The 19,445-nt window shown below is 32.3% G+C and overlaps 2 protein-coding genes across 3 annotated transcripts in view; one reads left to right on the forward strand and one right to left on the reverse strand.

Annotated features, from left to right (window-relative positions):
- The window catches only part of ZNF711 (zinc finger protein 711), a 28,370-nt gene extending 17,298 nt beyond the window's left edge, over window positions 1-11,072 (forward strand). Inside the window, exons 4-9 of one of the 2 annotated variants that reach the window (XM_035288308.3) lie at window positions 2,047-2,202; window positions 2,887-3,024; window positions 5,052-5,189; window positions 6,054-6,101; window positions 7,728-7,871; window positions 8,365-11,072. In XM_035288308.3, coding sequence (XP_035144199.1) covers window positions 2,047-2,202; window positions 2,887-3,024; window positions 5,052-5,189; window positions 6,054-6,101; window positions 7,728-7,871; window positions 8,365-9,542 — 1,802 coding nt within the window. In that variant the 3' untranslated portion in view covers window positions 9,543-11,072. The remainder of the gene's footprint in view (window positions 1-2,046; window positions 2,203-2,886; window positions 3,025-5,051; window positions 5,190-6,053; window positions 6,102-7,727; window positions 7,872-8,364) is intronic. The other variant, XM_035288309.3, reaches the window with a different exon arrangement.
- Window positions 11,073-15,435: 4,363 nt separating this feature from the next.
- POF1B (POF1B actin binding protein) overlaps window positions 15,436-19,445 on the reverse strand; it is an 89,527-nt gene continuing 85,517 nt past the window's right edge. The window contains exon 17 of the mRNA XM_002763050.6: window positions 15,436-17,188. Within this exon, the coding sequence (XP_002763096.3) occupies window positions 17,183-17,188 (6 nt within the window). The 3' untranslated portion in view covers window positions 15,436-17,182. The remainder of the gene's footprint in view (window positions 17,189-19,445) is intronic.

Here is a 19,445-nt window from a genome sequence, read left to right on the forward strand (position 1 = left end):
AGAAGTGGTGAAAAAAATGTGACTTTCATTTCATCAACTTTATTTTTATGAATTATCGTTTTAACTCAGCTTATCCCAGAAGAAACTGTCATCACTTTAAACTATTCATGTATAATAAAGCAGAATTTATAAAATGAGAATATTTTTATTATTTTATTAATTTACCGTAACTTATTTCAGCCTAAGAAATTTGTGTTTTGGACACGTTTTGGAGGTTTTTTTTTATATTCTATGTTTTACTTAAAGAATGAGAGTATTTTTTTCCTGAAAACTTACTCATAATTTTTTCTATGATGTCATTTTATTCAACGTTATTTTATAAGAGAAGCTATTAAGCCAGTAATATCAAATACTTAATCATTGTTTTCCTTCATTTTAATTTGTCCCATTGTCAAAAAAGTTGCCAAAAGTTTAGTAATAAATTAGGAGATGTGGTGGAATGAAAATATGTAGTCTTTATTTTGATCATTGGGATGCTTTCTTTCATAGACAATAAACTATTCAAATACGTAAATAGTGTAGAATCATTTTTATTTAATCACAAAGTTAAAGTAGCTCTGCAGTGTACAAATAAGTTTTGATAGGTGTTGTTTTCTACTATTTTGAGAGGCCAAAAGAGTATTTTTGAAGTTGTATCTATCAAGTTTGAAACTGAAGTAAGGAAAATCTAGATTTTGACCCATTTAGAGCTTGCTAAAATTGTTTTTAGGAGTACTGGATTAATAACTTTTTAATGCCACTTTATTTTGTTTTTAATGGTTCTAGAATTGTTAAATGTATGTAGGGGCTTCACAATTTGATGTTTCATATTTAGTACTGTGATATATATAATATGGAGGAGCAGATTTTCAATTTAGAATTTATTTGTGTTTTTATAGGAACAGCATTAAAAGAAAAAATGATAAGCATATAGTATTTAGGAGGAATGTATTATTTGAGTAATATTTATGATCGGAGGACAGAGTATATTAATCTAGGCATTGCATACTTCATGCATAGTATTCATGTGAATTTAAATGTCATCCTAAAAGACATTTATAGTGGAGAGTCAAATTTTTTAGGTATTCTTAAGATGTAAGTAACAGGCTCAAATATTGTTGCCTTATCTTTATATATGATTTGCTTTTAATAAAGAAAAAGAGGTGGAAATATCCATTTATTTCCCTTACATATAATCTTGAAATAAAGCATACATTGTAAAATCTAGATGTATGCAAAATTTATGGCTTGAAGTTGTCTTCCATTGACCCAACAGAAATTAGAGTATTTACTAAGATTTATTTTCATGATTTATGAAAAGTCCTTTTTTATAAAATCATTTAGGTGTTTTCTAAGTTTCTTTTTATTAAATCCCAGATCTTGTATGCTAATTGGTTTTAGAAACAACTTCTATTTAATTTGGGAACTGTTGTTTATGTGAACTCATTTTACGAGTAATATATGTTTTATGTTCTTAATTTTTCTGGTATTAAATTTGGTGTTAAGATTTAACTTAAAATGTTGAAAGTGATGGAATTTGAAGTCATTTTAATTAAAGCTATATGGTTAAGTATTCTGTATCAATTAATTGAAATCTGTAAGTAGATTTTTATATAATTGTGATTATGTAATGTAACTGACCTTGTATACTATTTTTCCATGAACCTTGACACTTTTTTAAATTTTAAGAATAATTTTATTTTTATAGATTCATGTTCACATGTATAGGTTTATTACATGGATGTAATATTGTGTAGTGGTGTGGTTTGGGCTTCTAGTGTACCTATTACCTGAATAGTGAACATTGTACCCAGTAGATAATTTTTCGACCCTCATAACCTCCCCTCTTCCACTTTTTGAAATCTCTCGTGTCTATTATTCATGAACCATAACGCTTTTGATGGCTTCATAGTAGGTTATTAAGTGAATACAGTGGGTACATGGTTAACATTATTTCATGTTATACCTATGATTAACACCCACTAAATGTCAGTGGTAATTTTTCTTGTTTTGTTTTTAGTCAGTGGTACTTTCTGACTGAAGTAGTTTCCTGTTTCTATTTTATAGTGGATGATGTTGGAGAGAAATTAGAGCATATGGGGAATACACCTTTAAAAATTGGCAGTGATGGTTCACAAGAAGATGTTAAAGAAGATGGCTTTGGTTCAGAAGTAATAAAAGTGTATATATTTAAAGCGGAGGCGGAAGATGATGTTGAAATAGGTACAAACACTAATTTTAATTTATTGCTCTAATAGGAATTATAATTTATTATGTTTCCTGGGGACTAGTCTAAATATGTCCTCAAAGCATGGGTTTTTTTTTATATGTTTCTTTGGGAGTAGTCTATTTTTTAAAATTGTGTATGAATATAAAGCAGGAATGCAGAATATGTCATTCTTAGATTCTTCAAACATGAGTAGAATATTATGGAAGAAAATATCAAAACAAATGATTGGAGAGGATTTGGTTTAGATTAAGAAATTATATTGAGTGTTTACAAACATGGACTCTAAAAGCAGGCTGCTTGAGTTTTAAATGAGTCCTGCCACTTAGCTGAGTGACATTTGATGTTACTTAACCCCCCTTCTGTCTGTTTCTCATCCGTAAAATGGCCATAATAATAATAATAGCTACCTAGTAAGGCTGTTGTGAGGCTTAAATGGGAAATATATATAAAAGACTTACATAGTGCTTGGCATGTAAGTTTGATGTAAAGTTTAACAATTGTCATTTCTCAGTGATAGCTGAAAATTTATAATTTATATGAAAATGTTCTTGGCACTTTGAAATTTGTTTTGGAATTATTTTATTTTCTAAAGAGAAATATTTCTTTTATTCTCTTTATTAATTTACGTGGTTATTCCATGATACTTCTCTATTTTAATATGTGTTTTAATTTTTAAGGTGGAACAGAAATTGTCACAGAGAGTGAGTACCCCAGTGGACATTCAGTAGCTGGCGTGCTTGACCAGAGCCGAATGCAGCGGGAGAAGATGGTTTACATGGCAGTTAAAGATTCTTCTCAAGAAGAAGATGATATCAGTAAGAAAAAAAAGGGCACTGTAATGACTTATCTGTAGCCATCATGCATTCCTTTAAAAAATCTCAGAAATACAAGTACTGTATAGGAACAAAGTTCAATAAAATAAGCCTGACCCTTTGACCCTTTGCTGTAAATAATTTAAAAGGGAAGGGTCCTTTTGAGCACTTATTTGTACATGTATTGTTCAAATCAGCAAACAATAAGTAACGTATCTTAGTATACTATACCAGAAATACAGAGATGAGCAACATGCGGTTCCTGACATCAGTGAAGCTCACAAATATGTAATTATTGAGTACTTACTTTCTGTGAGTTACTGAATATGTTGCAAGATATTATCTCATTTAATTCTTACAACTCATCTCTGAGGTAGGTGGTATTTTTCCTGGCTTATGGAAGGGAAAAAAAGATACAGGGATAATAATTTATCCAAGATCATTCCAACATTATGTGGGAAGGGCAGGATTTTAATGGTTATCTAACTCTACTGCCAGTGTTCTTTTCACATGGCAGTGGGCACTGTTGGCTTCTCTCTGGATTTAGCAGTGGAAGGGCTGACTGTCTGGTCTGCTGTCACTAATGGGTAATCTTATGTAAGTATTCTTCCAACCCGAGCTGCCAGGAGTTTGATTTCTTAGGCTGTTGATGGTCTCCAAGTAGTTGCTGCTTAAGGTTTTGTAGGGTTAAGTACCACAGGACGATCAAACCTCCTCAGGTTTCCTTTTCTGCCATACTGCATGTTTCTTAATGAAGACATTTTATTCTCTGCCTATTTTCTCCTCACCTCAGTATAGGAATGCATCCCTTTCCTAGGCCTATTTCAGTCTTCTTACTATGCTGAGAAAAACACAATGTTGCCTTGCCCCAGAAGGATAAGAGCCTCCATTTCACTGCATTAACTTGATAATATTGGACTTTTCTGTGCTGCGCTCTGATACCTACTCCAAGTTTATTTCCCTAGAAGTCATAGGGTGCTGAATTCCACCCCCAAACATGAAAAAAATATATTATAGCTGAGAATATCAAAACAAATGAGTGGAGAAAATTCTGTTGGAGAGAAAAAAAGTTTAATGAAATAACTTCTATTTGGTCTCTAAATTCTTTATTTTTTTATTCAGTGGTAAGGAAAGCAGTACAGTAGGAGGTGGGAGATTGAGGCTTAAGTTAACTCATGCCAGAATTCCATGGGAATGTGGGAAACTTAAAAGAGAGTCTCCTTTTGGGTAACAGAGAGAAGACAAATGAGAGAAGAGGGATAGTTTTCCCACATTTTCCCTCATGATTCTTCTGTAGTCATCTAAGATACCAGTATGTGAATCAAAGGAAAAGCAAAATTTCAAGCCAATTTTCTACTTAACAGGTTAAATGTAAGCAGACTATTTTTCATAAAGTATACTGTGGCTCTCTTGGTTTAAATATTTTTTCTTACCACAATAGCTTTTTGTTAAATGAAGCTCATTTAATGCTTTCTCTCCTCAGTAGAATCTCTTAAAATCTGGCCTACTGAAGAGTGTATTCTTGATCATTAGCATTATATACATACGTAATTTCAATTATTTGTATTTAAAAATTTTTTTCAGTTACTAGTATTTTTGACGAAGTTTTATTACATGTATAATACTGCATTCCATTTACAATATAGTATATGGGATAGTATGAACCCCTTTCTAGTATTATTTCTATGACAAATACTTTGAGTCCCAAAGAACTATCAGGCAAATAAATGTGTAATGCCTGATAGAATGTAAGATCATTCAGTATATGTCAAGCACACATGTTTTTATTAAATTTTTATAAGCCATTTCCATAAGACTTGGTTCTAAGAGGAAAATAAGAATTTTGGTAAATGATTGTCTCCTAATGGCACTGGCTTCCGAAAGTGCCTAATATAAATTGAAATTAAATTTACAAATTTTTGAATTAACCAAACTGAAATTTGAAAGTTGACAGATTTACATTGTTTGGAATTTTTACCCATTCATTAAATATTTGGGGTTATAAACAAGCAATTATTTCTAAAATTTAGGTTGCGCTGAAATAGCAGATGAAGTTTACATGGAAGTCATTGTAGGGGAAGAGGAAGGAACTTCTCTCCCTGAGATTCAGCTTGAGGACTCTGATGTTAATAAAACAGTTGTCCCTGTTGTCTGGGCTGCGGCATATGGTAGGATACTGGCATTTTTTCACCTGATAAGTACATAACATGTATTTACTCAGCCTTTAGGCCATTAAATAAGCTGTGTGAATGCCACCATGAATTGGCTAATATAATAAAATGTTTTACTGTGGACTTATTCATCTCTGGTAACTTTAGATTATTTTTCTACCACTTATCTTGTACTATTTAAAATGAACCTTGCTTAATGCATTATGTTTTTCAGTATGATCTATTTTAAATCCTACCTATATAAGTGAGCGCCATAAAAAAATTTTATTTTTCTAAAATAGGAATATCCTTTGAAAATCGATCCTTCCTCTTTTGGAAAAACTCATTTCATTTATTAACACTACAGATGATAAGATTTGGGGGTTTAAAAAGAAACAGAAACCCAGGTATGCTCTTTTAGAAAGTATATAATGAAAGGTAAATTTATCAACTTACTTTCTCCCTTTCAGTCATTTTATCTTGTTCCTATAAATGTACAAGATGGTCCAGGTATATATATTCTTTACTTCGAAAAATTTTGGTGTTCAAATAGATTAATTTATCTAAACTTGGTTCTCCCAAAGGTTCATTCATTCAACACTCATTTATTGAACATCTTCAAAGTTGGGGGTATACTGCAGAAATATCTACCCGGTTTTCATTTAAAAAGTAAATTTTTTCTAGATGTTAACAATTCCAAGGATGCTGACAGCAGCCCTTATTTTCAGTATGTGACATTATCTAACCTATGGGAGTGGAAGAATGCAACAATTTTTTTAACCCATGGAATGGTGGACAAAGTAAGATTTTGTAGATTAAGATGTGATCCACTCGTAGTCATTATAATTAGCATATCAGTTTTTAATTAGTCTTTTTTTTTAGGAGATGAAAGAAGAGTTTCCCGAAGGTATGAAGACTGTCAAGGATCAGGTGAGAGAGCATTGTATATGAGATGTGAGTTAAAGGTCTGACTTTATATACTGCTTGGTAAGTAACAAGTTTGTGTCTACAGACACATTTGTTGGACTCTTACTTGCCTAGTCATACCTAATCTAGCTAGTTAAATAGGAGCTTGCTTCTTTGAGGAATTAATTTCTATGTGGACATAATGTGTGTTCATCTGCAAATGCAGTTCAATTTAGATTTCCCTCAAAATTTAAGTATCAAGCAGTTTACCACATGGACCATAACAGATTGCTATGGAAAAAATAAAATAGGAATTATTTGGACAGAAAAGCAAAACTTATTCATGATATCAACCCCTTGTTAATGTTCTTTTTGGGGCAGAACTGTTTTCTTAATTTCTATGGCAACCAGTGCATTTATATATAGCTGTTATATAAAATCCATGTGTCAGCTTATTTTTTTTTTAGTTTTAATACACTCTATATAGTGTTATTCTCTAGTTGATCTTTTTTTTAAATTTTCTTAAGCAAGGAGATATTTTCTTATGATAACGTGTCTCATTGTTCTGTTTCTACCCTTGGGAAGTATTTGACTCTCCAAACATAAGTGTTGATTTTGAGAAATTGATGAGAAGGATAGATCACAGCACATAAGTTAACCTGACAGTTGTGTAGGTCTATATATTTTCTTAGCCAAATTGCATAAAACCACAACAGATTTTTGAGAACTGGGATTTTATTAAGTACTTTCTTATGTATGCACTGATCACACTGAAATTGTAATAAATTGCCTACCATATGTTAACTCCTAAAATCAATCTTAATATATAATACTCTTTATATCAAGTACACTATTTTGAAGCCTATCTATAAGATATCTGTTTTGTTTTTTATGCATTACACATAGTTAGCACATCTCTAATGGTTCATTGATATATATCTACATTTCTTTTTAAATTAATTTCATCAGCCTTCATTGGTTAAAAAAATATTGGTCCAATGCCAAGGTTTGGTTTAGGGTCATAGAATTCCCTTTTGTTTTGTTTTGTTTCCTTTTCTTTTTCAAGAGATGGGGTCTTGCTTTGTCACCCAGGCTGGTATGCGGTAGCACAATCATAGCTCACTGCAACCTCAAGCTCCTGGGCTCAAGCAATCCTCCCACCTCAGGCTCCTGAGTAGCTGGGACTACAGATGCATGCCACCATGCCTGGTCAATTTGTTCTTTTTTAGAGACAGGGTCTTATTATGTTGCCAAGGGTCAACTTAAACTCCATACCTCAAGTGATCCTCCTGCCTCAGCCTCCCAAAGAACTGGGATTATAGATGTGGGCCATCATGCCCAGCGAAAATCCAGTTTCTTATATTACATTCATCTCATGAGTTTATTCCCGATCAAATTGAGATATTTTAAATTTAATTGATGATCAAATTGAGATATTTTAATTTCACATGATATCCCATTCAGAGTGTTTGCACATACATGTCTTTATTTGTGAGTGAGAGAGGGAAAGAGAATGAGAAGATGGGTATACTTTGTGAAATTTACTACCACAATGGTAACTTGGTGTTATGCCATCTGTAGTAACTCATCCAACAGAACCAAAAAAGTATAAATGTATGTAATTTAATGATGTGTTAATTTTTTTTCCAGGAAATAATTTGGACTCACCATTAGAAAGCAGAAGTAGTACAGCAGCACAGTATCTTCAAATTTGTGATAGCATTAATACAAATAAAGTACTGAAACAAAAAGCCAAGAAGAGGAGAAGGGGAGAAACCAGGCAGTGGCAAACAGGTAAATACTTTGCTTTATGAATATTATAATGATTTGAGATGTGGAAGTATTTTTTTTTGGAATCAAAGAAAAATACTTGCAGTTTACACAGTAGTTGTACTCTCTGTGTACCTGTTTGTGTATGATATATATAATTGGTTTTTTCCACATTGTGTGACTGGTACTTAATAAAACTATGCTTGTTTGCTCTTTATTCCAAAGATATTTTTACAGAGAGTTTTCAAGTTGGTTTAACAATAAAGGGTACCTTTTTATCATATCAAAGTGTATATGATACTGCATTTTGGCATATGAGTAGTTCATAGTAGCTCATTACTTTTTAGTAAGCTACTTTGCCATAAATTGCTTTTATTATGTATGTTTTATGTTACAGGATTTTATTCAACTAGTATAGTTTTCACATAGTGAATGGCAACTAGATTTGGCACCTTTGTTATAAAATCCTTTAAAACAGTCTGACCAAATGTCACAACTTTCTCTTTTCTTTATCTAGCTGTTATAATAGGTCCTGATGGACAGCCCCTCACAGTGTACCCTTGCCATATTTGCACAAAAAAGTTTAAATCCAGGGGATTCTTAAAAAGACACATGAAGAATCATCCTGATCATTTAATGAGAAAAAAATATCAGTGTACAGATTGTGACTTTACAACTAACAAGAAAGTGAGTTTCCATAACCACTTAGAAAGCCATAAGCTTATAAACAAAGTTGACAAAACTCATGAATTTACAGAATACACACGAAGATACAGAGAGGCTAGTCCATTGAGTTCCAATAAACTTATCTTAAGAGACAAGGAGCCGAAGATGCACAAGTGCAAATACTGTGACTATGAAACTGCAGAACAAGGACTGTTAAACAGACATTTGTTGGCTGTTCACAGCAAGAATTTTCCTCATGTTTGTGTTGAGTGTGGGAAGGGTTTTCGACATCCTTCTGAACTCAAAAAACATATGAGAACCCATACTGGTGAGAAGCCATATCAGTGTCAGTATTGTATTTTCAGGTGTGCAGATCAATCAAATCTGAAAACTCACATTAAGTCTAAACATGGTAACAATTTGCCATATAAATGTGAGCATTGTCCCCAAGCATTTGGTGATGAGAGGGAGCTTCAACGCCATCTGGATTTGTTTCAAGGACATAAGACACACCAGTGTCCTCATTGTGACCATAAGAGCACCAATTCAAGTGACCTTAAGCGACACATCATATCTGTTCATACTAAGGATTTTCCTCACAAATGTGAGGTTTGTGATAAAGGTTTTCATCGTCCTTCTGAGCTCAAAAAGCATAGTGATATCCATAAGGGTAGGAAGATTCATCAGTGTAGGCACTGTGACTTTAAAACATCAGATCCATTTATTCTTAGTGGCCACATCCTTTCAGTTCATACTAAAGATCAGCCATTGAAATGTAAAAGGTGCAAGAGAGGATTCAGACAACAAAATGAGCTCAAAAAACATATGAAGACCCATACTGGAAGGAAGATTTACCAATGTGAGTATTGTGAATACAGCACTACAGATGCATCTGGCTTTAAACGACATGTGATATCAATACATACAAAAGACTATCCACACAGGTGTGAATTCTGCAAGAAGGGATTCCGAAGACCATCAGAAAAAAATCAGCATATTATGAGGCACCACAAAGAGGCTCTTATGTAATAAGATCAATATAAAGAAAGAAGCTATTTAGAAGATATGATATGCTACTTGAGAGAAAACTCTCACTAACTGTCTCACCAGATTTCAAAGTTTGATATTAACCATGACTTTACATTCTTTGTATTAAAGATCTCAAAATATTTGAATTCATGGGGGATCCCATAGCCCTTTGAAAATTACTTAAGGAATTTAAGAAGCACTATAGAATGGTCACAGAAAAACTTCTTAATTATCTATGTAATAGTATTATGTGCATACTTAAAACTACAGAGGGGAAAAGCAAAGACAAATACTTTATTTGGCTGATTATGTTACAGACAAATATTTCTGAAAAGAGAATACATAATTGAGTTTAGCAGTGTTTTGCTATAGCAAGCAAACCCCCTTTTATGCAATTTTAGAAATGGGGTGCGGAAACAAAATGTGGTCATTCATCAGTCACTTAGCCATTGAGCCTTTTATATTGTACCTGGAAATTGAATTCCAGAAATGGCAAAAGTTTTGTGTATTCATTAAAAGAAAACTAACTGGAAAACAGGTTAGATTAATTCAGTACTATTAAAAAAAGAATTCAGAGCTGTTAATATTTTATCACAGGATAGGATACTTAAAATATAGCATTCTGTGCTGAGGTCCAAGGTGAAGTCTATAAAGATTAAAGTTCCCTTTTTTCTGATGTTCAAGTTGACTGTTGTTCAGTATGGCATATATGATAAAAGTATATTTGAGTCAAATGTGGCTTTCTAAAATGGATGCAACATTAGTGTTGCAAACAAAATCAGCACTATATTTCTTAATGAACTAAAGATTAAATTTAGAGAACACAGTTTTCTTAAATATTATAATCTCTAGAGTTTTTTTAGGACAGTCTTAGCAAGTACGATTGTTCTAGTCCTACTTGCTCTAATGTTTAAAGGTGCAATTTTATGCCATTATTGAAATTGATTTTTTAAATCTATATACCATATTATTAACATGCATTTTCAATATGAGGCAGTGTTTATGCAGTATTTAACAGAGCAATATGCTGCCAATAGAGTTTGGAGGTGGATATTTAGTTTACAGTGTATAAACTTAAAATATGCATCCCTTTAACAACGCTTTGTGTTAGCATGCTGCAAATCAAAATGGCACTTAATATTAAAAGCTGGTTTAGGGAAATTAAATGAAAATCCTGTTCATAAATGTAATGCATATGATATGTACTTTTAAGTTTTAGTTGCTTCATGTTTACATTCAGCTGTTCAACATAATTAAAATGTAATTTTACTTCATTCTACATTGTGGCTTTGTGTTTCAAATAATGTTCACATTTCTGTTTTTGCACCAGATAAGAATCAGTTCCTTGAGAGTAAATTTTTTATCTTTCTTAACTTCAGAATATTAAATTTGGAATATCTACTAAAATTGTGTGTTATGTGGCTGTAAATGATGTACACGCTGTAAAATAAGATCGCTACTGTTATGTGGGATTATTATTTCTAAATGTTACTCATTGAAATGAGCATACAATAAAAAGCATTTATTGCACTTAATGGTTTTATGATTTTATTTAAAGTTCCAATATTTTTTATTAAAAGACTTTTCACTTCAGATTTATCTTAGGCAGATTGGTCCTTTATTAAATGTCTTATTGAATTTTGTTCATTAACAACATGAGCTAGGAATTTAAACAGTTATGATGACTATGTAATGCATATTCCTCAAGTATGTATGTTATTTGCCAAAATCATAATGAAATACTATAAATAAAAGTGTTCATTTTAAGAGCTTAGATTTCATATTATAAAGAAAACTAAAAGTTTTTAACTTACTTAAATGACACAATCCTGAGAAGTGAATACATCTAATTATGTTCCTAATATACATACAAAAGGAAAAGTATTGATGTCTGTATTTGGGAGATTTCTGCAAATGATCATAAAAATAACTTTCTATGTTGAAACCAGTGAGCATTTCATAGAATTCTATATATATTGCACTGTTAAGACTCTTTGTCAATTAGATTATTAATTATTGTTTAATAATCATTAGCAGAAAAAGAAAATATCAGCCTCACATGTTAGACTAGTGCTTCTCAAATTTAAAGTCTGTAGAAATCACCTAGAGAACTTGCTGAAAATGCATATTCTGATTCGATAGATTTGGGGTATGGCCTACAATTATGCATTTCTATTAAGTTCCCGTGTGTTAACACTGTATGAGTAATAAGGTGGTAGACAAAAGCACCTGCTGTAATTCTTGCACATGTTAATTACTTTGCTTAAACAGATACTTGTGGGTGCGTGCACAGAAGGAATTTTTACTGAGGACATGGCATTTGAGCTGAAACATGAGTAGCAAGAAGGAGCCAGTCATATGAAGATCTTGTGGCAGAGCAAGGCAGAGAAACTTGCAGATGCAAACAATTTGAGATGTAACAAGCTTTGGCTGGACAATAGTTAGCAAGGGGAACTGATAGATGGCTCCAGTAAGCCGAGATCGTGCACTCCAGTCTGGGCGACAAGAGTGAAACTCCATCTTAATTAAAAAGATAAGAAAGAAGAGACCTATGAAAAGTTTGAAATGGGAAGTCATTGGGAGAATTTAAGGCAAAGAGTACTGCTATAAGTTTTGAAGATAACTCTGGAGGCTCTAAGAAATGTAAAGGAGCTGAGGGATGCACCCATGTAAGAGATTATTCCAGTTGTCATGGTTACAGTGGAGCTGGAGAAAAGTGTATTGATTTTCTTCTACTTGTATGTTGGGCTTAGAAAATGGCAGCCCAGGCAGAACAGATATTAATTTAGCCCATGTTAAAAACAAAATGTCTTAAAAAATACAGATCTTCCTGGCATAAGGGCTTTCCTACATACCAGAACAGATTCCACCTATAAATGTAGATCTATTCGTTCAAGTACTTTCACAAGACAAAGAAAAAATTGGGAATTACTGCAAAATCATTATTTCCATAACAGGGTGACCATGTGTAGATGTATTTATCCAATTGTTACTTTTAAATTGCTTATACCATGATGGAGAAGAAAGTATTTGGGAACTCTTACCCTGATGGCGCCCTTAAATTCAACTCCTCATGTCTCTTACAGGACAACCACAAGTTTAATTTGAACCTTGAACTTCCTTTCCTTAAAGATATATATCCCTTTAATTGCAGAAAACCATATGCAAAAGTAGAAAAATATAATGAACCTCTACATAGCCATCACCCAGCTTCAACAATTATCACTTTATGGCCAATCTTGTTTCATTTGTATTCTTCCTCACTTAACCCTTCATCCACTTACCCCTGGCTAGCTTATTTTGATGCCTCCTTCCCCCACTTGTTTAATTTGTAACAAATCCCAGACATTTTTGCAACAATTTTTGAAGGACATAGCACAACTCTTAACATTGGTACTTCCAATGGGGAAATGACTCATCTTCTATGAAGTCAGAGAAACAAAAGAATCATCTAACTCCTTCTACTTTCCCTTGTGAGAACCAAGAAAAAGGTGGCTAGGCTTGGAATTCTATACAGTAAGGTTATTTTTTAACTAATAAGGCTTCATTTAGAGAAGCTGCAGGATTAGGTTCAAACCTTAGAATATAATTGGATTGAGACAATTCTTAATCTCCCAGCTTTGTTCAGCTTCACCCTTTCCTTCCAAAAGAATTAAAACCTGTAAATATGGAACTGATTGAGAAAGATCTCTTAAGAGGCTTGGATCCTGGATAAGAAGTGGATATTGTTATCAGGGGGTCTTTAGATTTCTAAAGATCCTGCAGAAGAAATGGACTAATTTGTAACTTCAAGGGTATAGCACTAGATGCCCCAAACTAAAAATATGTCACCTGCCAGTTTCAATTATGCCTTTCTCTTTGAGCATTACCCAAGTAACTACTCCAAAGGGAACTCTGCCCCATTTTAAAATCTGGACCAATTGACAATATTGACACTACCTCATTTAACCTATAATGTAAGTTCTAGTCACCTCCCATCTGATTCTAAAACCCTCTTATTCTAGATTCCAACACCACTCACCCATCATGACATGGCTGTCTCCTCAGATCCTTTTAGGGAACTAGATCAAAAAGCCTATATTTTCTCTCATTTTAAGAAATTTGTCTGCCTTATTGGATCTTGATACATATGAATTATATGTATTCAACACTGTTGTCTAACAAACAGAATCAAAGCATTACGCTGGAAACACTGTTCCCTAACAAAGGATCTCTCGAACATATACTTCAATTTGAAAAAAGAATTATTTTAATGTGGTAGGATGGGAAACCAAACAAAGCCTATGAACTTAACAATATCTCGTTGTCTGTGACAGGCCAATCTAAGATTACCAAGACTGCCTGGCTAATTTTGTCATAAATTAATTTCAGTGTTCTTTTGTAAACTAAAAAGAAGCATGTCTTCTTCAGGACTAAATATTGTTAAATGTTTTGTTAAGGAAGATGCACTTGTTTATTATTTCCTTCATTTAAATGTTTTCTATGTACTATTTCATATATCCTAAGTTGTCCATGAAATACTTTATATTTTTTAACTGGATGTAAAGTACTATGGAAATCCAGTAAACTGAGTTTTGACATGTGGTGGGGAAGATGTTCATCATAAGGAAACCTTTTCACAGCATATTATTTACTTTCAAAGTAATTATTTTCAAAAGAAACGTCATCTTTTTAGATTGCAATAATGGGAAAGGTATGATGATGGCCTTTTGTTAAGGTGATCTAAATCGGGTAGTGAGATGGAAATTTTTTAAGACTATTTTGTTCTTTTCGTACTGTCTATGTTACAAAGAAGACAGCAAAAGCACCATTACAAGGTTGGGAAGAATGCTTTATGGAACAAGTGAGTTATGAAACTTTGAAAACTAAGTTTGAAAGCAAAGAAATACTAATTTAAAGAAGAAACCTGCTTCAACTGGAGGTTAAAATAGTCCACATACAGAAGTTTTCTGCTTTTGTTTTGTTTTTAATGAGAGCGATGCTTGTTAGCTTCAACATAAACATTCACATGATGATAGTTTCCTGACAAAAATACACAGCTAAGCTAAAAATCCTTCTGCATATTTCCTACTTGGACATTCACACAAACCATGTAAACACTTCACATATTTTATTTAGACACATAAACAGATTACTTTGCATGCCTTTGCACAGTCTCCATTTTATTTGACACATCTAAAGTGAAAATATGCTAGAATAGAAATTAGATAAATAGGCACTCTTCACCTGACAACTTTGAAGTTTTCAGAGATAAGCAGTGTGAAACTTATGAGAGGGAAATATATCACTACTAATTCTATTGATCTTAATCATAAATTGGAAAAGAAATGTATATATATTTAAATAGTCATTTAAATAGAATAGCTCTTTATATCATTACATTTTGTATTACAATTTAAAAAATTGTTAAGTACGATAAGGGACATTGTTATGATCTCAATTCACTATCCATGGATCAAGTGAGCCAATAAAGTGCTGACTTCTTACTTTTTAAATTTTTTTTTGTGGATATATAGTAGGTATACATATTTATGGGATACATGAGATATTTCAATACAGGCATGCAATGTGAAATAATCACATCATAGAGAATTGGGTATCCATCCACTCAAGTATTATTTGTGTTACAAGCAATCCTGTTATACTCTTCTAGTTATTTTAAAATGTAAAATTAAGCTATTATTTACTACAGTCACCCTGTTGTGCTATCAGATACTGGGTCTTATTCATACTTTCTATCGATATGGTTTTTGTACCCATTATGCATCTCCAGTTCCCCTCACACATCCTTTTTCCCAGCCTCTGGTAACCATTCTTCTACTCTCTATATTCATGAGTTCAATTGTTTTGATTTTTAGATCCCACAAATAATTGAGAACATGCAATGTTTGTCTTTCTTTTTTTTAATTGTATTTTAGGTGTCTTTCTGTTCCTGGCTTATGTCAACATAGTGGCCTCTAGTTCCATCCACAACTTCTGAATTTTAGATTTTTAAATATTTTGGAAAAATCACACCTGTTCTCATTTTTAAACCTTAATAATAGCAGTTCCTTATTAAGCTAATAAAGCTTCCCCTTATATTATCTGTAATGTGTGCATAATATAGTACACTTTTGTTACAGTTACATATATGAATAGTTAGCAGAGGAAAAACTCCTCTGTTGTTCCTACACCAAGGGAAAAAATGTAAGGACTATATAGCCCATGAAGAATATTAACATTTTTCTACCACAAAATATTGATAAAATTTGAATTGTATTAATTCATGTTATGGAGCTTAACATTTTAGCCAAAATATTAAGATAATATAAATAAGGCCTCTAGTTTCATATCAAGAACATTTGAATATTTCTAGAAAAAGACATTAAAAGTATTTTTCTCATTTATGGTTTGATTTACTGTAGCACCTCATCTGTTCTTAATGGTTTCTTAGTATAATGCATATTAAAATATAATTATAAGGCATTACAGAATTATGTGGATACATACAAAGATATTTCATTGCGAAACTTCAAATTATGTAATTCAAATATGTTTGTTGCCTTAATCTATACTTGGACAAAGGCAACATTTTAAATTTTACTAAGTCTTAACTTTAGTCAGATGGGTTGAAATTTAAAATTTTCGTCCTCATTTTGCACTGAAAAAATACTTATATCAGTTATGTTCACTTTGTAAGGTCATTAAAGCCCAATTGTTCAACCAACTTCTAAGTATACTAAATACTCTGCTACAAAATATTTCTCCCAAGTAGGATAAATCTATCAAGTATTTGTTGTTGCTATTTTTATTCCCTAAGCTTTTATGTCTATGTAATATTTCAATGATATGTTTACATACCACCATGAAAATGCTTACCTTCCTTCCACCTCCTACTACCATATTGTGTTATATGTTTTATAAGAAATAGGTGGGCTCATTTGTGAAAGGTATGCTTTGAAAGAACAGATTTACTAAGGCATTAATATGTACTTAGAACCAGAATAGCATACTGTGTAATTTACTAGACTTAGTTATTTCAAAATATAATATTCCACTTCCCTGCTAAATAAAATTAATCGTCACCTTTGACTGAGCTATATCTCCAAGAGGTGAAAATAGCATGTAATGAAGCATATCTTTTAGTCACAAGGCCTAGTGTGAAAAGCAAATTTAGACTGTATATATTATACACTAGCTATTGTTTTTTACTTCAATGTATTTTATCTTTTTTGTTAAAAAAAAAACGTAATTTCATCTTGTAACTGAACTGCACATATAATATCAGAGAATATCTAATGGCATAACTTGTAAAATATATTTTCCAACAAATTATTTCCATACCTAGGAGGCACCCTATCTGAAAAATAGTGAGTTATATTCTACAGTGTCTGCAATCAAACTTTAAATAATCAGATTCCTCTTTCAGTTAGTTTGTTGTTAAACTGAATACATAAGTGTTATGGAGAAAATTTAGCTCTCCTAAATGGTTGAAGAAACTCTCATATACAGAACTAATTCATTCCATTAGATTTCTTGGATAGCAGCATGGTTCCAAATTCTGATTGGCCTTTAGTGATGGGAAAATAAGAAAGGACTAATGCAGATACACACACACACAAAACATGCCTTTGAGTAGTAATACTTAAAAGTGGATCCATTCATGGCTAGAAAAGAAAAAAAAAGGGTTATTTTACAACTGGTTTATAATTAAAGTAATTGTTACTGTATGTAAAATTATGGAAAATTATTTAAATTGATATGTACAAAACCAAAGGATATGTATTGCACTTTTGTGGCACTCTATTTTACATATATATATATATATATATATATATATATATATATATATATATATTCAATGAAACAACGATTTGTCTTTCTAACTTTAGTCATGGTATGTTTCAAATGACTTTAAGCAAGAGAGAAAGAGAATTAAGTAGATATCCTCCTTAGTAATATTTAGAGTTTAAATAGGTCCAATCATCTCTGTTAATATAGATTTTCATCTGTGAATGCACTTGAATATATTTTGACCTTGCTACCAGTAACTATAGAATCTTCAAATATCAATTTTGATTTTTACTGCTGCACATTTTTAATGGAGAGAGTAGTAGTGCTACTATTCTGTAGACCCTTTATTTGGCAGAACTTCATATTGCCACCTCTGAAGTACATGTGGTTAGGGTTAGTAGCAGCAATTGCTTCTCAGTCTTAACTTTTGGCATCAAATTATCTTTGAGTGGCAAATTTAAAATTCTATGGGTTGATAATTAGTAATAAGTAATTTTTAGTTAAGTAATAACCTAACAAAAACAACATTTCAGAGTTTAAATGCAGTTATTTTTACTTTGGGTTTACTAAACATTGGTTGCTTTCATTGATGATAACAACCATATTTAAAAGATTGATGGCTGGATTGTAGTTAAAGAAGGGCTTCAGATCTAAAGAAACTTTTTGAATTTTTTTGTTGACACAAATATTTGAGCTTGTTTAAAAGTTATTTAACATGTTCAATTTTATTAATTATACATGTGAAGTGTAAATTTTAAATATTTTTCAAAAGGTTCTGCAGAATACTTGATTGATATTTATATAACTGACCATACATATACAACCATCTCCCAGATAAAGAAACAGAACATTATTAGGACCCTTGAATCCCTCCTTATGCTTCCTTTCCAACAGTATCCACCCCACAAGGATAACCATTTCTTTATTTAATAGCCATAGATTTAGTTTTGCCTACTTTTAGTACCTCAGTAGTTTGACAAGTAGATAATTTTATTAAAAGAAATCAAAGGCTGTCATTTTCACAATGTTTTAAGTCAGATCTGTATACAGGTTTGATAACTAGGATCCTCAATCTTTTATGTTTCTATTTCACCAGAAGGATATCACCCATTCTTATGATCCCTAACAGTGTCTTACTATTAGAAGCTCTTGCACCAGTGTAGGAATGTATAATTAGGAAAAAACCCAAGAGCATTCTGTTCTGTTAGCATAGTTTTTTAACCTCAACACTATTAGGGGCTGGATAGTTCTTTGTGGGGGAGACTGTCCTGCACATTGTAGTATGTTCAGCAGCATCCTCGTTCTCTACTCACTAGATGCCAATAATACCCACCCCTCTGGTTTTGAAAACCAAAAATGTCTCTAGACATTGCTAAATGTCCCCTAAGGTACAAAATGCTGCTAGAGAGAGCAATTGTGCTAGGGAATATATAGTTGGACTTTGGTATCCATGGGTTCCCCAACAATGATGAGTTGAAAATATTCAGGAAAAAAATTGTTTCTGTACTGAACATGTGCAGACTTTACTGTTAATACCTCCTAAACAATACACTATAACACTTACTTAGAATTTGCATTGAATTAGATATTGTAAGGAATCTAGAAATGACTTAAAGTTACAGTAAGATGTGCATAGGTTATATGCAAATATGCCATTCTGTATAAGGGACTTGAGCATCTACAGATTTTGATATCTGCAGGGAATCCCAGAACCAGTCTCTCATGGATACTGGGGGACAACTATATATCCCCTGTTTGATGATCATTACTTTAAAAGTTAATAGAGCAATGTGTAAAAGTTTTAGAGAAGTAGTTCTCAGTCCTTTATAAGAAGGTTTCAATAATCAGTTCTCTTAGCAATGCATTGGACCACTTAGAAAGATGCTAAGGTCCATGTCACTTGGCCATCTTGGAGAATGTTGTAGAAGGTAGAGCAAATATTGGAGTATATGATGTTTAAAGTACTTTACAGCAGCCTTACTATAATGGTGGGATTTAAAACTGGAGGTTTTTACACTCTAGGGAAGAAGCTAGAAACATGTCTTCTTTCAAAATCCTAATATATATATATATATATATATAAAATCCACAGGAATAAGTACTATATACAAGATTGCAAGACAAAGTCTA

Source organism: Callithrix jacchus, chromosome X (genome assembly GCF_049354715.1).
Source record: "Callithrix jacchus isolate 240 chromosome X, calJac240_pri, whole genome shotgun sequence".
NCBI classification, from domain to species: Eukaryota; Metazoa; Chordata; class Mammalia; order Primates; family Cebidae; genus Callithrix; species Callithrix jacchus.